This window comes from Tetrao urogallus (assembly GCF_951394365.1).
Source record: "Tetrao urogallus genome assembly, chromosome: 17".
NCBI lineage: Eukaryota > Metazoa > Chordata > Aves > Galliformes > Phasianidae > Tetrao > Tetrao urogallus.
In genome coordinates this window covers 10,785,926-10,798,687 of record NC_136830.1, presented here as the reverse complement: position 1 = coordinate 10,798,687, position 12,762 = coordinate 10,785,926, and the positions used below count along the sequence as shown (strand labels likewise).

At 57.8% G+C, this 12,762-nt stretch overlaps 2 protein-coding genes across 2 annotated transcripts; one reads left to right on the top strand and one right to left on the bottom strand.

Annotated features, from left to right (window-relative positions):
- Nucleotides 1-85: 85 nt before the first annotated feature.
- On the top strand, nucleotides 86-6,968 carry CCDC157 (coiled-coil domain containing 157; the record flags this gene model as incomplete). Its single annotated transcript, XM_079544104.1, has 11 exons — nucleotides 86-213; nucleotides 311-634; nucleotides 1,550-1,721; nucleotides 2,732-3,416; nucleotides 4,040-4,117; nucleotides 4,466-4,656; nucleotides 4,783-4,959; nucleotides 5,335-5,503; nucleotides 6,010-6,149; nucleotides 6,595-6,656; nucleotides 6,740-6,968. 11 exons carry the CDS (start codon nucleotides 86-88, stop codon nucleotides 6,966-6,968), a joined length of 2,355 nt encoding a protein of 784 aa, XP_079400230.1.
- A 1,468-nt stretch (nucleotides 6,969-8,436) lies between these two features.
- Nucleotides 8,437-11,532, bottom strand: RNF215 (ring finger protein 215; the record flags this gene model as incomplete). Its single annotated transcript, XM_079543643.1, has 10 exons — nucleotides 8,437-8,459; nucleotides 8,638-8,740; nucleotides 8,960-9,097; nucleotides 9,541-9,657; nucleotides 9,777-9,881; nucleotides 10,067-10,121; nucleotides 10,480-10,565; nucleotides 10,643-10,714; nucleotides 10,812-10,940; nucleotides 11,287-11,532. The coding sequence occupies 10 exons, from the start codon at nucleotides 11,530-11,532 to the stop codon at nucleotides 8,437-8,439; spliced, it is 1,074 nt and encodes a 357-aa protein (XP_079399769.1).
- Between the last annotated feature and the right edge of the window lie 1,230 nt (nucleotides 11,533-12,762).

Below are 12,762 nucleotides of genomic sequence, written 5' to 3'. Positions count from 1 at the left end.
CGCATACGCCGAAGGTTGTTCCGCTCGCGCACGTGGGGCGCAGGGGCAGCGGGCGGAGCTGCGCATCGCGGGGCGGGGCGTTGCCATGGCAGCGGGTGCGGCGCCGCGGCCTAGGCCCAGCCGCCGGCCCTACATCCTCACCTGTCCCCGGTTGGCCCCTCCCGGCGTCCCGGCTCCCTCAGTGCCCCCACGGCTGCTGCTTGCCCTCCTCAGGCACCCCTCACCCCAAATCTTCCAGCCCTGGGGACGCAGCACCTGTCCCCTCCATTCCCCTGGCAGCCCTTTGGTGTCACCCACGATTCGTTTTTAGCACTGCCCACCTTTGCCCCACAGAGACTGTCCGTCCATCTGTCCATCTGTCCGTCCACCCAGCCTCGTCCTGCAGCATGGCACACCTCCTGGGTCACCCTGGCTGCATGGCGAGCCTGCAGGCCGACCTGAGAGACCTGCAGGGAGCCATCGCCGACGTCACCTCCCGCACTGGCCCTGCACGCTTCCCCTCCTGGAAGTTCCCCAACAAAGTGTCCTGTGAGCTGGATCTGGTGGTGTTGCTGGAGAGGTACAGCCACGCCGAGGGCGACCCCGAGTTCAGCCAGCACGCACATGTGGTACTGCTGGAGCTGGTGATAGACAGGTGAGCGGGCAGAGCGCCCTGCAAAAAGCAGCTGGGGCACAGCGGCTCTTTCCCCATGGAGGGAAGATGTCTGGCCTGTCTGATGCGGACAAATGGTTTGGGCAGCGGGCTGGAACTGGGTGGTCTTTGAGGTCAAAGAATCATAAAATCATTGGGAGGTCAGCTGTCCAACTCCCTGCAGTGAACAGGGACACCCACAGCTAGATCAGGGTGCTCAGAGCCCTATCTGGCCTGGCCTTGAATGTCTCAGTCCCTTGGAGCATTTTTCGGGCCCTCCTCTGGCTGTGCTCCAACAGCTCCGTGTCTCTCCTGCACTGAGCACTGCCCATCTGGACGCAGCACTGCAGGTGAGGTCTCACAGCACACAGCAGAGGGGCAGATCCCCTCCCTCTGGCTGCACTGCTTTGGATGCAGCCCAGGATACGGTTGGCATTTCAGGCTGTGAGGGCACAGTACTGGCTCATATCCTGCTGCCATCCATCAGTACCCCCAGGTCATTTTTGGCAGGGCTGTGCTCAATTCTTTAGTCCCCTGCTTGTATTGATAGTGGGGGTCCCTTCCAACTCAAGCTATTCTATGATTCTATGAAAACAACTCAATTTTAAAGATGAGCCATGCCCTCAGAGCTATCTCTGGATACCTGGTCCTAACAATACACCTTCAATAACAGCAGTGAGTGGCCCACATCTTTATGGAGAGTCTAACTGCAGCCCCTTGGAGTTACATCCTGGTGCTGCAGGGGGATTTAATCCTTCCCGGTCTTGTTCCAGGCCTGAGGGGTTATAACATACACTGAAATCCAGCCTCCTTTGCTGCCGTGCTGGTTTTTCAGGCTCACTGCTCTGTTAAATGCCAAGGGCCTTCTTCCCGTTACAAATATTTTATTCCTCTAAGCTGTGTTTCTTTTCCACAAAGGCTGCTGCTGCTGCTGCAGAGCTTCACGGGCTATGCAGAAAACCTGCTCAGCGAGCGAGCTGTGCCCCCAGCGGAGGCAGTGGGACCCTGCATGTCGGCGGGGCTGACGGTGAGGAGGTGCTGGCACAGCATGCTGCGACTGGGAGCCTGCTACCAGCAGCTTCAGATTGAGGTGGGACATACAAGGGTGTGCGGGCATAATGGCTCAACAGCCACACAATTATGATATGCCAGGCATGCCCATGGCACGGGGCTGATGTTGCAGTCTTTCTCTGAGATGCCATGGTACATGTAGTGGCTGCTCCAGATGCGCTCCCTGACTGTGACCTCCAGGCTTCCACCAGGGTTTTGGGACTGTGGAGCCTGGTTGCTCTTATTGCTTGGAAAAAATATGCTCACCTTACCAATGTGCTACCTCTGTGGCTCTGCTGACCCACACTGTGTGGGGCTGAGGTGGCCTAAATCAGTGAAATGATTTGTGGTAAAAATGCCATGCCTCTCCCCTGTGTTTTATTTTCAAAATGATGCCTTTTGTGGCATAGTGTCAGAATAATTCATCTCACATAGCCAGGAGAAAGTACAGTGAGGTGTGACAGAAGGGAAAATAACAAAAACAAGAGCCAGGGAGGAAGTTCTGCTGCAGCAGCTTTGTGAAACCACAGCTCTGCTATCTAGCAGGCAGTGACCAAAAAGCTACCTGTGAGCTTAAGAAATTCAGTTCCCTTGTGCCAGGCAGAACCAACGGTAACCCATGCTGTGTGTAAACATCATTTTGCTTACAGGGCACCTACTTTCATGGTAACATAATAAACAGTGAACCCTGAGCACTGTACTCCAGCAACCTCTGAGGGTGCACGTTCTGACCTTGTAGCTTCTTGGCTGCACTGATATCTTGTCCCCATCCTTCATATCTCTGCATTCAGCTCTCCTGAATTGTTTATGATATGCTGATAATGGATCACAGAATCACAGAATCACAAGGTTGGAAACAACCTGCAAGATCATCCAGTCCAACCCCCCTCCCATTCCTATCAGTACCACAAGCACTAAACCACGTCTCGTAGCTCCTCATCCAGGTGCCTCTTGAACGCTGCCAGGGACGGCGACTCCACCACCTCCCTGGGTGAAGGAGATGAGGTTCAGTCTGGGCTCTATGTTTGTGTCCTGTGCTCTTTTCACCAGAAGAAGACTTGCAGGAAGGATATCGCTGCACTCCAATCCACCTCTGAGGCTGAGAGAACTGCAAAGGAATGCTTGAAGGACTGCTTGCCATCTACTTCAGAGTCAAGCACACCCCCAGGTGCTGCCCAACCCAGCTCCCCGTGGCAGGCTGTCAGCAATACCTCAGGCAGCTCCCAGCCCAGATCTGCCTGGAGCACTGAGGGCAGCTGCAGCATCCACACGCAGGCAGCAGAGCCTCCAGCACCCTGTGACACCTGTGACAGCTTCCAGGCTGGCTTTCAAGAGGTCAGCAAAGCCATCATCAGCATCTGCCAGAGCCAGAACATCCCCTCAGCTCTGAGCAGGTTCCAGGAGGTGGTGGAGGGCACTGAGGGGAGAAGGATCCTCTCTGCAAGTGATGTGAGCTACTGGGTCTCGGAGCAAAGCAAAGACCTCTCATGCATCAACAAACACCTCCACACACTGCTGGAGCAGCTCAGCCCTCTGAAGTCTGAGCTGTCAGAGTCAAAGAAGGAGAAGGATGAGCTGCAGAAGCAGGTGGAGGACTTTGCTCGGCTGCTTCAGGTGGAGAAGGAGACCCAAGCACGGCAGAGGAAGGAGGCTGAACAGAGCCTAGAAGTAAAGAACAAAGAGCGTTTGGAGGCTGTAGCCAGGCTGGAGCAGGACAAGGATGATCTACGGAGAGGTACAGTGCTGTCTGCTGTCCCCTGCACCCCCTCCCAGGTCTGGGGGTATTTGCAGGAGGCGGCAGCCTGCAGTCAAATCTTGGTTCCAGCACTACGAGCAGGGCTTTGGCCACTAGTTTTGCTAGGTCCTGCATCAGTGGTGAGAAAACGCTCCCTGTAGGGTCATTACATAGTTTTCAGATGTCTGGCATGGCTGAGACAAGGGGACGAGCCATGCTGTGGGTTTACCTGGCCCTTTATCCGTGCATTGACAGCAGCAGCTGGAGTAGATGAAGGCTCCTCCACTGGCATCACTGGCTTTCCTGATGTCCTCATCATCTCCCAGCTTCTGCTGCTGCTTCTCCATTCCCATAATCTCATTTTCCACCACTGCAAGCTCCACACGCTCTCTGTGTCCCATCTCTGCAGCATTTCACATGCTGGCAGCTGTTCCCTGCTGGGAGCCTAACCCCCAGCAGTGGGAGCTGCTTGCCCTCATCATCTCACTGCCTCCTCCCTGCTGAAGCACAGCATGATACAATTACTGGGTGAAAAGATGCTTTGGCACAGTCGTTTTCTGCCTCTTTGTTTTAATTTCTTTGAGGAGCTGTTTAATGTTTAGTAGTCTTTTGTGCTGATTTAGGAGCTGCTCTGCTGGAAGAGCGAATCTCTGCCCTAAAGGAAGCACTGGCCATGAAGCAGGCTGCTGTGCAGGAGCTGGGTAAGGACCTGGGGTGCTCATCCAGTTGGCACATCTCTCCCCGAGTCTGGCTCTGATCTCACACATTTTTCACCCATGTAACTCCTGGCTCTCCCAGAATCTGTTGGGTTAAACCTAGTGGGAATGAAAGGATGACATGACCTCACTGCAGTGCCCAAACATCATCCAGCACCAGGGTGGGTTGGTACTGGTGCTGGCTGAGATTTGAGGTTCCCTGGGACACCAAGAGCCCTGCTACCATCCCTCTCCAGCACTTGCAGAGGCTGTAGGGCCCCTAAAGACACCTCCTGGCTTGGGAGCATCTTCCTATTCTGCCCAGCCTGTGCCACAGTTGCTGTGCCTCCCCAGAGGCAACCAAGCAAACTTTGCTGGAGGACTTGAAGACTGTGATGGTGGCCAGGAGCCGGGTGCTGGAGCTGGAGGAGGAGGTGCAGCTGCTCACCAGACAGCGGGACAGCCTGGGCCAAGAGCTGAGTGCAGTCACTACCCAGCTGGAGAAGGAGAAGGCCAAAGTGGAGAGCACACTGAGGCACGAGAAGGTATGAATAGAGCTCTCTGGAGCTGTCCAGTTGTGACCACAACCTCTCACTGCCATGGGTGCTGCTTCTCTCTGGCACTGGCATCAGGGCAGCAGCAGCCTCCAGCAGGCTCGCCTCCCTGCACAGTCCCTGCAGGCCAAGCAGAGCACCCTGCTGCAGCAGCTGGACAGCCTGGACCAGGAGCGTGAGGAGCTGCAAGCTAGCCTGGGGGAGGCTGAGGAGAACAGAGCCCGGATGGCAGAGCAGCTGCAGGAGAGCCAGAAGCAGAAGGAGCAGAGCATGCACCAGCTACGAGTGCAGCAGGTACCCAGCATTTGTCAGGGGAGCAGCCAGGACAGGACACAGCTGTGCCACAGGGCTCCCAGGAGCCACCTCTGCCCCATCTCACATTTGTGGGCAGTTCTCCCAGGACAGTGGCTCTGACAGCTTTGACATTGCCACAGGGCCACTTCCACATAGTGACCCTTCTCTCTCAGACTCATTTCACGGTTGCTTGAAGCAGCCTGTGCTTCAGACACACAGAGATCATTACAGATCGTTACAGATCATTACAGGGACGACGTTGTCCCTCTGTTTGGGGATATCCTTATTCCATTAAGGACAGTCTTCCCCAGACTGTACCATAATGAGGTTTGGGAAGGTGCCCCCAAAACTCACCCATCTGTTGTGGCCCCACAGGAGTTGCTGGACACGTTGCAGCAGGAGAAGCAGAGCCTGGAGCAGTGCATCTCCAAGCTACGGGAGAATGTCTCTGGGCTGGAGGAGCAGACAAAGGAGCTGAAGGAGCGGGAGAAACTTCTGGTGTTCTTCCCTGAGCTCCACATCCCCGTTGAGACACAGTTTGAGAGTAAGGCACAGGGCAGCAGGCAGCAGTGCCTGCTTTAGCAGCAGCAGGCTTGTACCTCTGGGGTCTCCTGGAGCTCAGGCGGAATCCTGTCAGCCCTGGGCACATTGGTGTCACTTGTGTAACAGTCTGTCCTCCTGACATGAGTCAGTTGCAGCCAGGAAGGGCTCAGTCCCTGTGAGGCACTAAGCCGCTACCATCTTAACCTGATTCTTTATGTGGGTGCTGTGTCCCACATCTGGCACAAAAGCAGGGCAAGGACTTGGACATGGCTGCATTTGTCCTTGCTGTTTCAAATGACAGATTGGGGTCCCAGCTGCCACTTCCAGGGTTGTGCTGTTGTTCTCCAGTTCAGGAAGGTTCATTTCCAGCAGCTATTGCCTTGCTCAAGAGGGAGGACAGAAGAGCAAGTGGTCCCAGGGAGCAGGGACAGGCTCTGCTGCCAGCACCTCTGTGCTGATAGTGTGTTGAGTTTGGGATTGACATGAAGTGCCATGTTTCATTTGCAGGCACTGGGAACATCACCGAAGACATGGAGAAGCAGCTGCAGGCCAACCACATCAGGATCAGTGTGCTGGAGCAGGAGAACACGAGGCTCATGGCTGCACTGGCTAAGGTGAAGGCAGCAGCTCAGCAGGGCGTGCTGCAGGTGAGCTGGGGGGCTGGCAGGATGGGGTACACTGTGTGCCCCAGGGCCACCCTGCAAACCCTGTCCCACAACCCCTGGGGATCAGTTCCTTGGCCGTGCACTTAAAGGAGGTAAAAAAAGTCTCCCAGGAGAGGAAGGCTGTGGTGCTCCTTATGCAGCATTGCCTGTGGCTCCGGATCTGCTTCTCGTGGGGCTGAGCAGGACAAAGCCCAGCTCCCTGGTTCTGTGGTGTCTCTCCAGAGATCAGTCTGGTTGAACCAGCAGCAGTAAGCTGCTTTGCTGAGGTGCCCGGGGCTGGTTCCCAGCTTCCTTACATCAGCCCTCGTGGCTGCTGTGCCTCCGTTTCGCCACTACCTGCTCAGCAGTGAAATCCACCCACGGCAGAAGCCAAGATAAGCAATCACAGAGCCAAACACAGGAGTTTCACCTTCTCTCTCTTCCCCAGCACATCCCACAGACCCAGCTGTGGACTCAGCTCAGCAGTCAACGCGGAGGGGAGGCTGCAGGGTGAGTGGGAGCACAGAGGACAGCACTGGGGGGGCTTCCACTTCTTACCCCCTTTCAACCTCTTCCACTTCTCCCCTCCACAGACCCCCGAGCAGCCAAGGCAGCGGAGATGGCACAGGATCACAAAGAGCCACCAGCAAGGCCTGGCAGCGATCTGTGGGCAGCCAGCAACATCAGCTGCTCCCAGCAGAACCTGCACGTGAGGCCAGAGCCTGCATCACGCTGCCAGCAAAGGGCCTGGCGCTGGCTCCCCACAAGCCCAGAGGGAGCAGCAGTACAACCAGAGCACACCACTTCTTGCACCGCAAATAGCTGCTTGGGTAACTGAGGAAGAGATGAAGCATTAATGAGCAGCACACAGCTACTCCCTTTATCCCTGCAGGACCTCGTTACCTGTTGCAAACATGAAGGTACATTCCCTTGAGAAACTCGGTCTGCCTGCCTGTTGTTCTGTGCCCAAGGAACAGTGTTGCTGAGTGGGTGTAACACTCATGGGCAGTGCTTCCACAGCATCTGGGAGGCTGAAAGAAGGCTTGGCTAACAGCCAGCCAGCAGCTGTTGCTTCACCTTGTTTGCTGCAGGATGGTGGCCGCAATAAACCTGTCTGCGCAGCTTCCCCTGCTGGCCCTCTGTTGAGCAATGTGAAGTGCAGGGCAGTGGAGTGCATTGGGTTGGGCTGCTGTGTTCCCCTCCTCCCACAACACAGCAGCCCCAGCACCACTGTATAGTGTTGGTGACTGGAGTGGGTTCAGGTACAAGCACTGCTGGCAGCAACAGGACCAGCATTCAAGCAAGGAGGCCTGGGGGAAATTTTCAGCAGGCAGAGATGGCTCTGAACAACGAGCAGAGCAGGGCTGGCGGCATTCCTGGCTACTGGAGTTCAGCTGCCTGTAGCTCAGCTGCTGCTGCAATCCGTGGCACAGCTCTGATCCTGACCAACTCAGAAGCACCCACACAATGCCTAAGCACAGCGAGGCTCAGGGAGCTGTTCCCAGGAGGCGGCTACACAGCTTTGAAGAGAACTCACAGGCTTAACTTGCCAGCATGGGCTGCAGCCTAGAAAGCTCTCCTGCGGCAGGGAAAAGTGGTCAGCAGGTCCAAGGACCACACAACACAAGACACAGCAGCCTCTCTGAGCTCTCTATTTAATAGCAACGGCCACGAGTAGTGCTGCAGCTCCAGCTGCCACATGGAACAAGAGCCCTTGCGGGCTCACAGCGAGTCCCCGAGCACTCTGTGTTCAGCTAACTCGTACTGTCCTTTCTAATAAGTTAGTATAAATAAGGTGGTCCATCCTCCCCCCCACCCCCACCCGTCCCTCAGCTATGGCAGAGCCCCAGGTGCAGGTGGGCTCCCAGCCTGGTGCTGCCCACCTGTTGCAGCCACAGGCAAATAGAAAAGACTTAGAAAAAATGATGAGCAGGGAGAGGGAACAGCCAGACCTGCGCTCTTCCCTTCAGTACCTGCAGACTCCGCCGACAGCCTCAGTGGCCCCTCCCCAGTTATACCCACGAGTGCTTTCCCTGGCACCCATCCCCCAGCCATTTGGCTAATGCCCAGCCATGCCCCTGGCCCCTCTACTCACACCAAGCAGGGAGAACCCCCCAGAGTCTTCACTCTCCTAAGGGCCAGGCTCTGCCTGGTGCTGCAAAGGGCATGGCTGCGCTGAGCCTTGCTCCAGTTCCAAGCACAGCTCACCCCACGCCTGCCCTGTTCTTCCCCAGCTCTTCCCAGAGCAGCCATGGGTCCGTCTGTCCCTGGAGCACGTCCGTTGGGCCGACTAGCTCTCTCCACAGCAGTTCCCTGCAAGGGAGAAGGATGAGGGGGTGTCACACGGGGATCACAAGAGCAGAACAGCCTGTGGCTGGCACCACTTCCTCCCAGCCCTCGTCCTGGCATGTACACGCTCCCCACAGGGTGAACTGGGGTGCAGGATGTGTGGGGACCCATCAGGATCCCCCAGTCCTAAAGCTGCTCCCACCTAGGATGTTATGCTTGCAGAGTGGGCAGGTCTGCTGCAGGAGGAGCCAGGGGTCCACACAGTCCCGGTGAAACTCGTGGGAACATGGCAGCACGCGCAGCCACTGCAGGGAGAGAAGCAGGTGGGACACGTGAGCCACGAGGAGCAGGCAATCTGCCCCCTGCCCGCAGAGGGGGGCAGCCCCCAACCACACGTCCCTCTCACGAGGACACCCCCGCCCTGATGAAGCACGAGAAGGCTCAGCCCCACAGAACAGAGCAAAGGGGTGGCGTTAGCACGCGTGGCCCCAAATCGTCACTGGGACCAACCCCACCAGTCTGACCTGGCTCTTGCTGAACTGGTCCAGGCACACGGCACAGCTGTCTATCTCGCAGGCCCGGCTCCGCAGCGCCTTGCCAGGATTGTACCGCCGGGTCTTCAGGGCCAGCAGCCGCCGCCGAATGAGCTGCTTCAGGTCCAGCTGGAGACGCAGAGCGGGAGGTGAGGCGAAACGAGCGGAGCGTAGAATCATTTTGGTTGGAAGAGATCCATTAGAACATCAAGTCCATCAACTAACACTACAGTTCCAACACTCAGCTATGTCCTTAAGTGCTATGCCACACATCCCTTAAATACCTACCAAATACCAAATATCTCCAAGAGATAGTGACTGCTGCCTCCCCGGGCAGCCCTTCCCACACCTAACCACCCTTTTTGTGAATAAATTTATCCTCGCATCCAACCTCAACCTCCCCTGGTGCAATCCGAGCCCGCTGCCTCACATCCCATCTACACTTCACGTGAGAGAAAGAAACCGACGCCCTCCTTGCCGCAACCTCCTTTCAGGAAGTTGCAGAGAACAACGAGGTCTCCCCTCATCCTCCTTTCCTCCAAACAAAACAGTCCCCTCTCCCCACGTCCCACCTCAGCATCCCGCTCCGACAGGCCTTGCCGTGACTGCCGCTGTGCCTGCACGATCACCCCCGTGCAGAGGAGCAGAGCGACGAGCAGGATGGTGTTCCACAGCTGCTGCAGGTACTTCTGCAGGAACAGCACCGCCAGGCGCTCAGGGGGCGAGGGGGAGACCCTTGCTTCAGCCCCAGCCTCACCCCCAGCTGCGGTGACACCGAGGAGTGACCATGGGGACATCTGTGACGCACCTGGACCTGCGAGCTGTTCTCCCCGGTGCAGATGACACCCTGCCACTCGCCGTAGAGGCCCCCTCGGGACAGGCCACAGGTGGACCACAGGGTGAGCGTCACCCCCTGCAAGGCAGGACGCCGCGTCACCACAACAGCATGTTGCAGCACAGGAGGCAGGACTGAGAGACACCGGCAGCTCCAACAGCCCTTGCAGAGCTGGCTCCTGCTCCTTGCAGGTTTCCCCGCTGCTGGGCATGGCCGTGCCTCTGTCCTCATACCCAAACAGAGGAGATGGAGGACTTACATACCAGGTTCTCCAGCAGCACCGCCTGGTATGTGATCTTCGCTGTCGCCCGTAGTCCTCTATGAGCAAGAGGCACAAAGAGCATCAGCCACATGCAGCATCCCCAGCACCCAGCAGCCCTATTCCTGCTGGGCACTGAGGGAGGCCGATCCTGAGACGTGTACAAGGACAGAGGGACACACAGAGGAAATGGCAGTGACATTTTCCACCCAGTCCTCTCAGCAACTACACAGAGATCACATCCCTGCTCCGTGCCTGTATCCCAATCAGTGAAGCCACCACACATGCCCCTGCTCCCATGCCAAGCTGAACGTGCCAGACACCTTCCGAGCCCCTTCTGCCTCCCCACATTGCACAAGTGCTGGCTGTGCTCTGCTGCCCACTGCACAAATCAGACTGCTGCAAGGGAACGCTCACCGCAGCAGTGCTCCCAGCAGCCTGGTGACGTTGTCCGAGGATTGGATCACGATGACGGGCTTGGCAAGGAGCTGGGAGACATCCAGCTGCACCAGACAGAAAAGCAACAGCTGTGAGTGGGGCAGGTGCACAGCGTGCTAGGAGGACTGCAGGGCTCTCCTACCTCTCGGATCGCATTCTGGTTCAGTGCCAGGATGAGCAGGGCTGAGGCCCCCAGCACCAGGGCTCGCTTCATCTGCAGGGACAGAAGGCTCAGCACAGCGGGCTGGCACTGCCCACATCCCTGCTGAGCGCCCCAGAAGGTGCCTGTGGGTTGCTGATGGAGCTCTCACCTTGCTGACCACAGCAGCAGTGAAGGACTCCTCCTTGGCACTGCGAGGGCTGTCTGTTGGCTCCTCACCCACAGGCACCACCCCGATCCAGCTGTCAGCAGCACCCAGCTCCGGCTCCGCATCCCCCACCTGGACACACGGACAGGTCAGGGACATATGGACAAGTCAGGGGCTGATGGCATTCCAAGGCAGCTGGGCAGCAGGCAGGGTGAGGGGACTGGGCTGGCAGCAGGGGAGCTGTGAGGGGGGCACACAGAGGGGACGTGCCGACATCACACCCCCAGCCGCCCCCATCCAGCCCCCACACCGCCTCCCATGGCTCCAAACGCTCCCCTATACGCCCCCAATTCCCACCTTACCCCACCAACCCCAACCCCAGAGCTCACACGGGTCCCATCTCCCCCCGGTTCCAGCACTCCCCAGTTCCCCATATCGACCCCAAATACCTTCCCACACCCCACCTCCCCCAGCTCACCAACACCAGCCGCCCCCCGATCTCCTCTTCCCGCGGCTCCCCGCTGCCCGGCCCGCTCCCGCCTCCCAGCAGGGCCCCGTGCAGCGTGTAGGAGCCGCCGGGACCCGCCGCCGTCCCGTCGCCGTCCCCGGCCGCGTCCCCCGGCCCCGACACGGCCACTTCCACGTGGGCGGAGGCCGCCGGTCCCGGCCCGGCCCGGCTCAGCGCCAGCAGCGGCGCCAGCAGAGCGGCACGCAGCGCCGCCATGGCTGCACGGAGCCGCCGCACAGCGCCCCCATGCGGCGGGGAGGTCCGAAGGGAAGGATGGAGGATGAGCGCTTTTGGAGGGGGGGAGGGGAAAAGAGGATGGGATGAGGACGAAGAGGGAAAGTGGAGGGGGAGGAAGCTCTGCTCTTCTTCCACGCTTTTAATTCAGCTGTTAAACACGACCGGGCTCAGTGCTGACATCGCATGCTCTCTGCTCCTTACTGAACGACAGGCTGGGATGGAGTAATGGAAATGAGGGGGAGACTGGGATGGGGGTTGAGAAGGGAAAGAGAACGTGAAGGGGAAATGGGAAGGATTTGGGATGGGAAGGATAAAGTAGAAAGTGGAAGGGTTGGGGATGAGGTTGCTGATGGGTAGTGGAAAAGTGTGCATAGAATTGGATGGAGATGGAGATGAGAGAGAGGCATTGGTACCAGCTGTGGGATGGAGATTAATCTGGGTGCAGGGACAGGTACTGGGACTGGGATGTGATTGGGAACCATCACAGGGAGCAGGGAAGTGACAGGGACCAAGCTCACCACTGGCACTGGTAGAGCGCCAAGCATGGGGGCAAGGCTGAAGGGACAGTGGGCTCCCATCCATGTCCCCTCGACATGTCACCGCATACACACATCCAGGCACACACGTGTAATGCTGGCACAGCCCTCCCTGCTACCCAAGCTAGGGACAAGTCTGCCGGGCTGTGCCAGAGGCAGTGGCATTGAGAACATCTGTGGGGATCACAGCAGCTCCCAGCTCAAGGGGCAAGGGTCCTCGAGCCTGTGGGACATCCCTGATTCCTCAGGACACACACAGCCCTCCTGGGAACACAAGCATCACTCCTGCCCACAGATACCTGCACAACCCCTGCACCCCATTCCCCTGGTGCCTCCATCTGTCCCTGGCCCAGTCTCTTATCCCTGTTTTCCATTCCCTGTCCCCAGCTCCTGTTCCTATCTATTGCCTTCCACATCTCCCACCCCTGCTCTCTGTACCCTTTCCCCTACCTCATCTCGCAGCCTTGTCCCCACCTCTGTCCCCTTCTCCACCTCTTGTCTCTGCCCCCATTTGTGTCACCTGCCTCTGCCCCATCTCCCTACCTTGTCTCTTGTTCCTATCTTCTCTCCCTGGTGCTCTGACCCCAGTCCCTCATCTCAGTCCTCCCCTGTGCCTGAGACTTGTCTGTATTCCTGCTTCTTTTTATAACCCCACCTTTCTACCCTGCCCCAT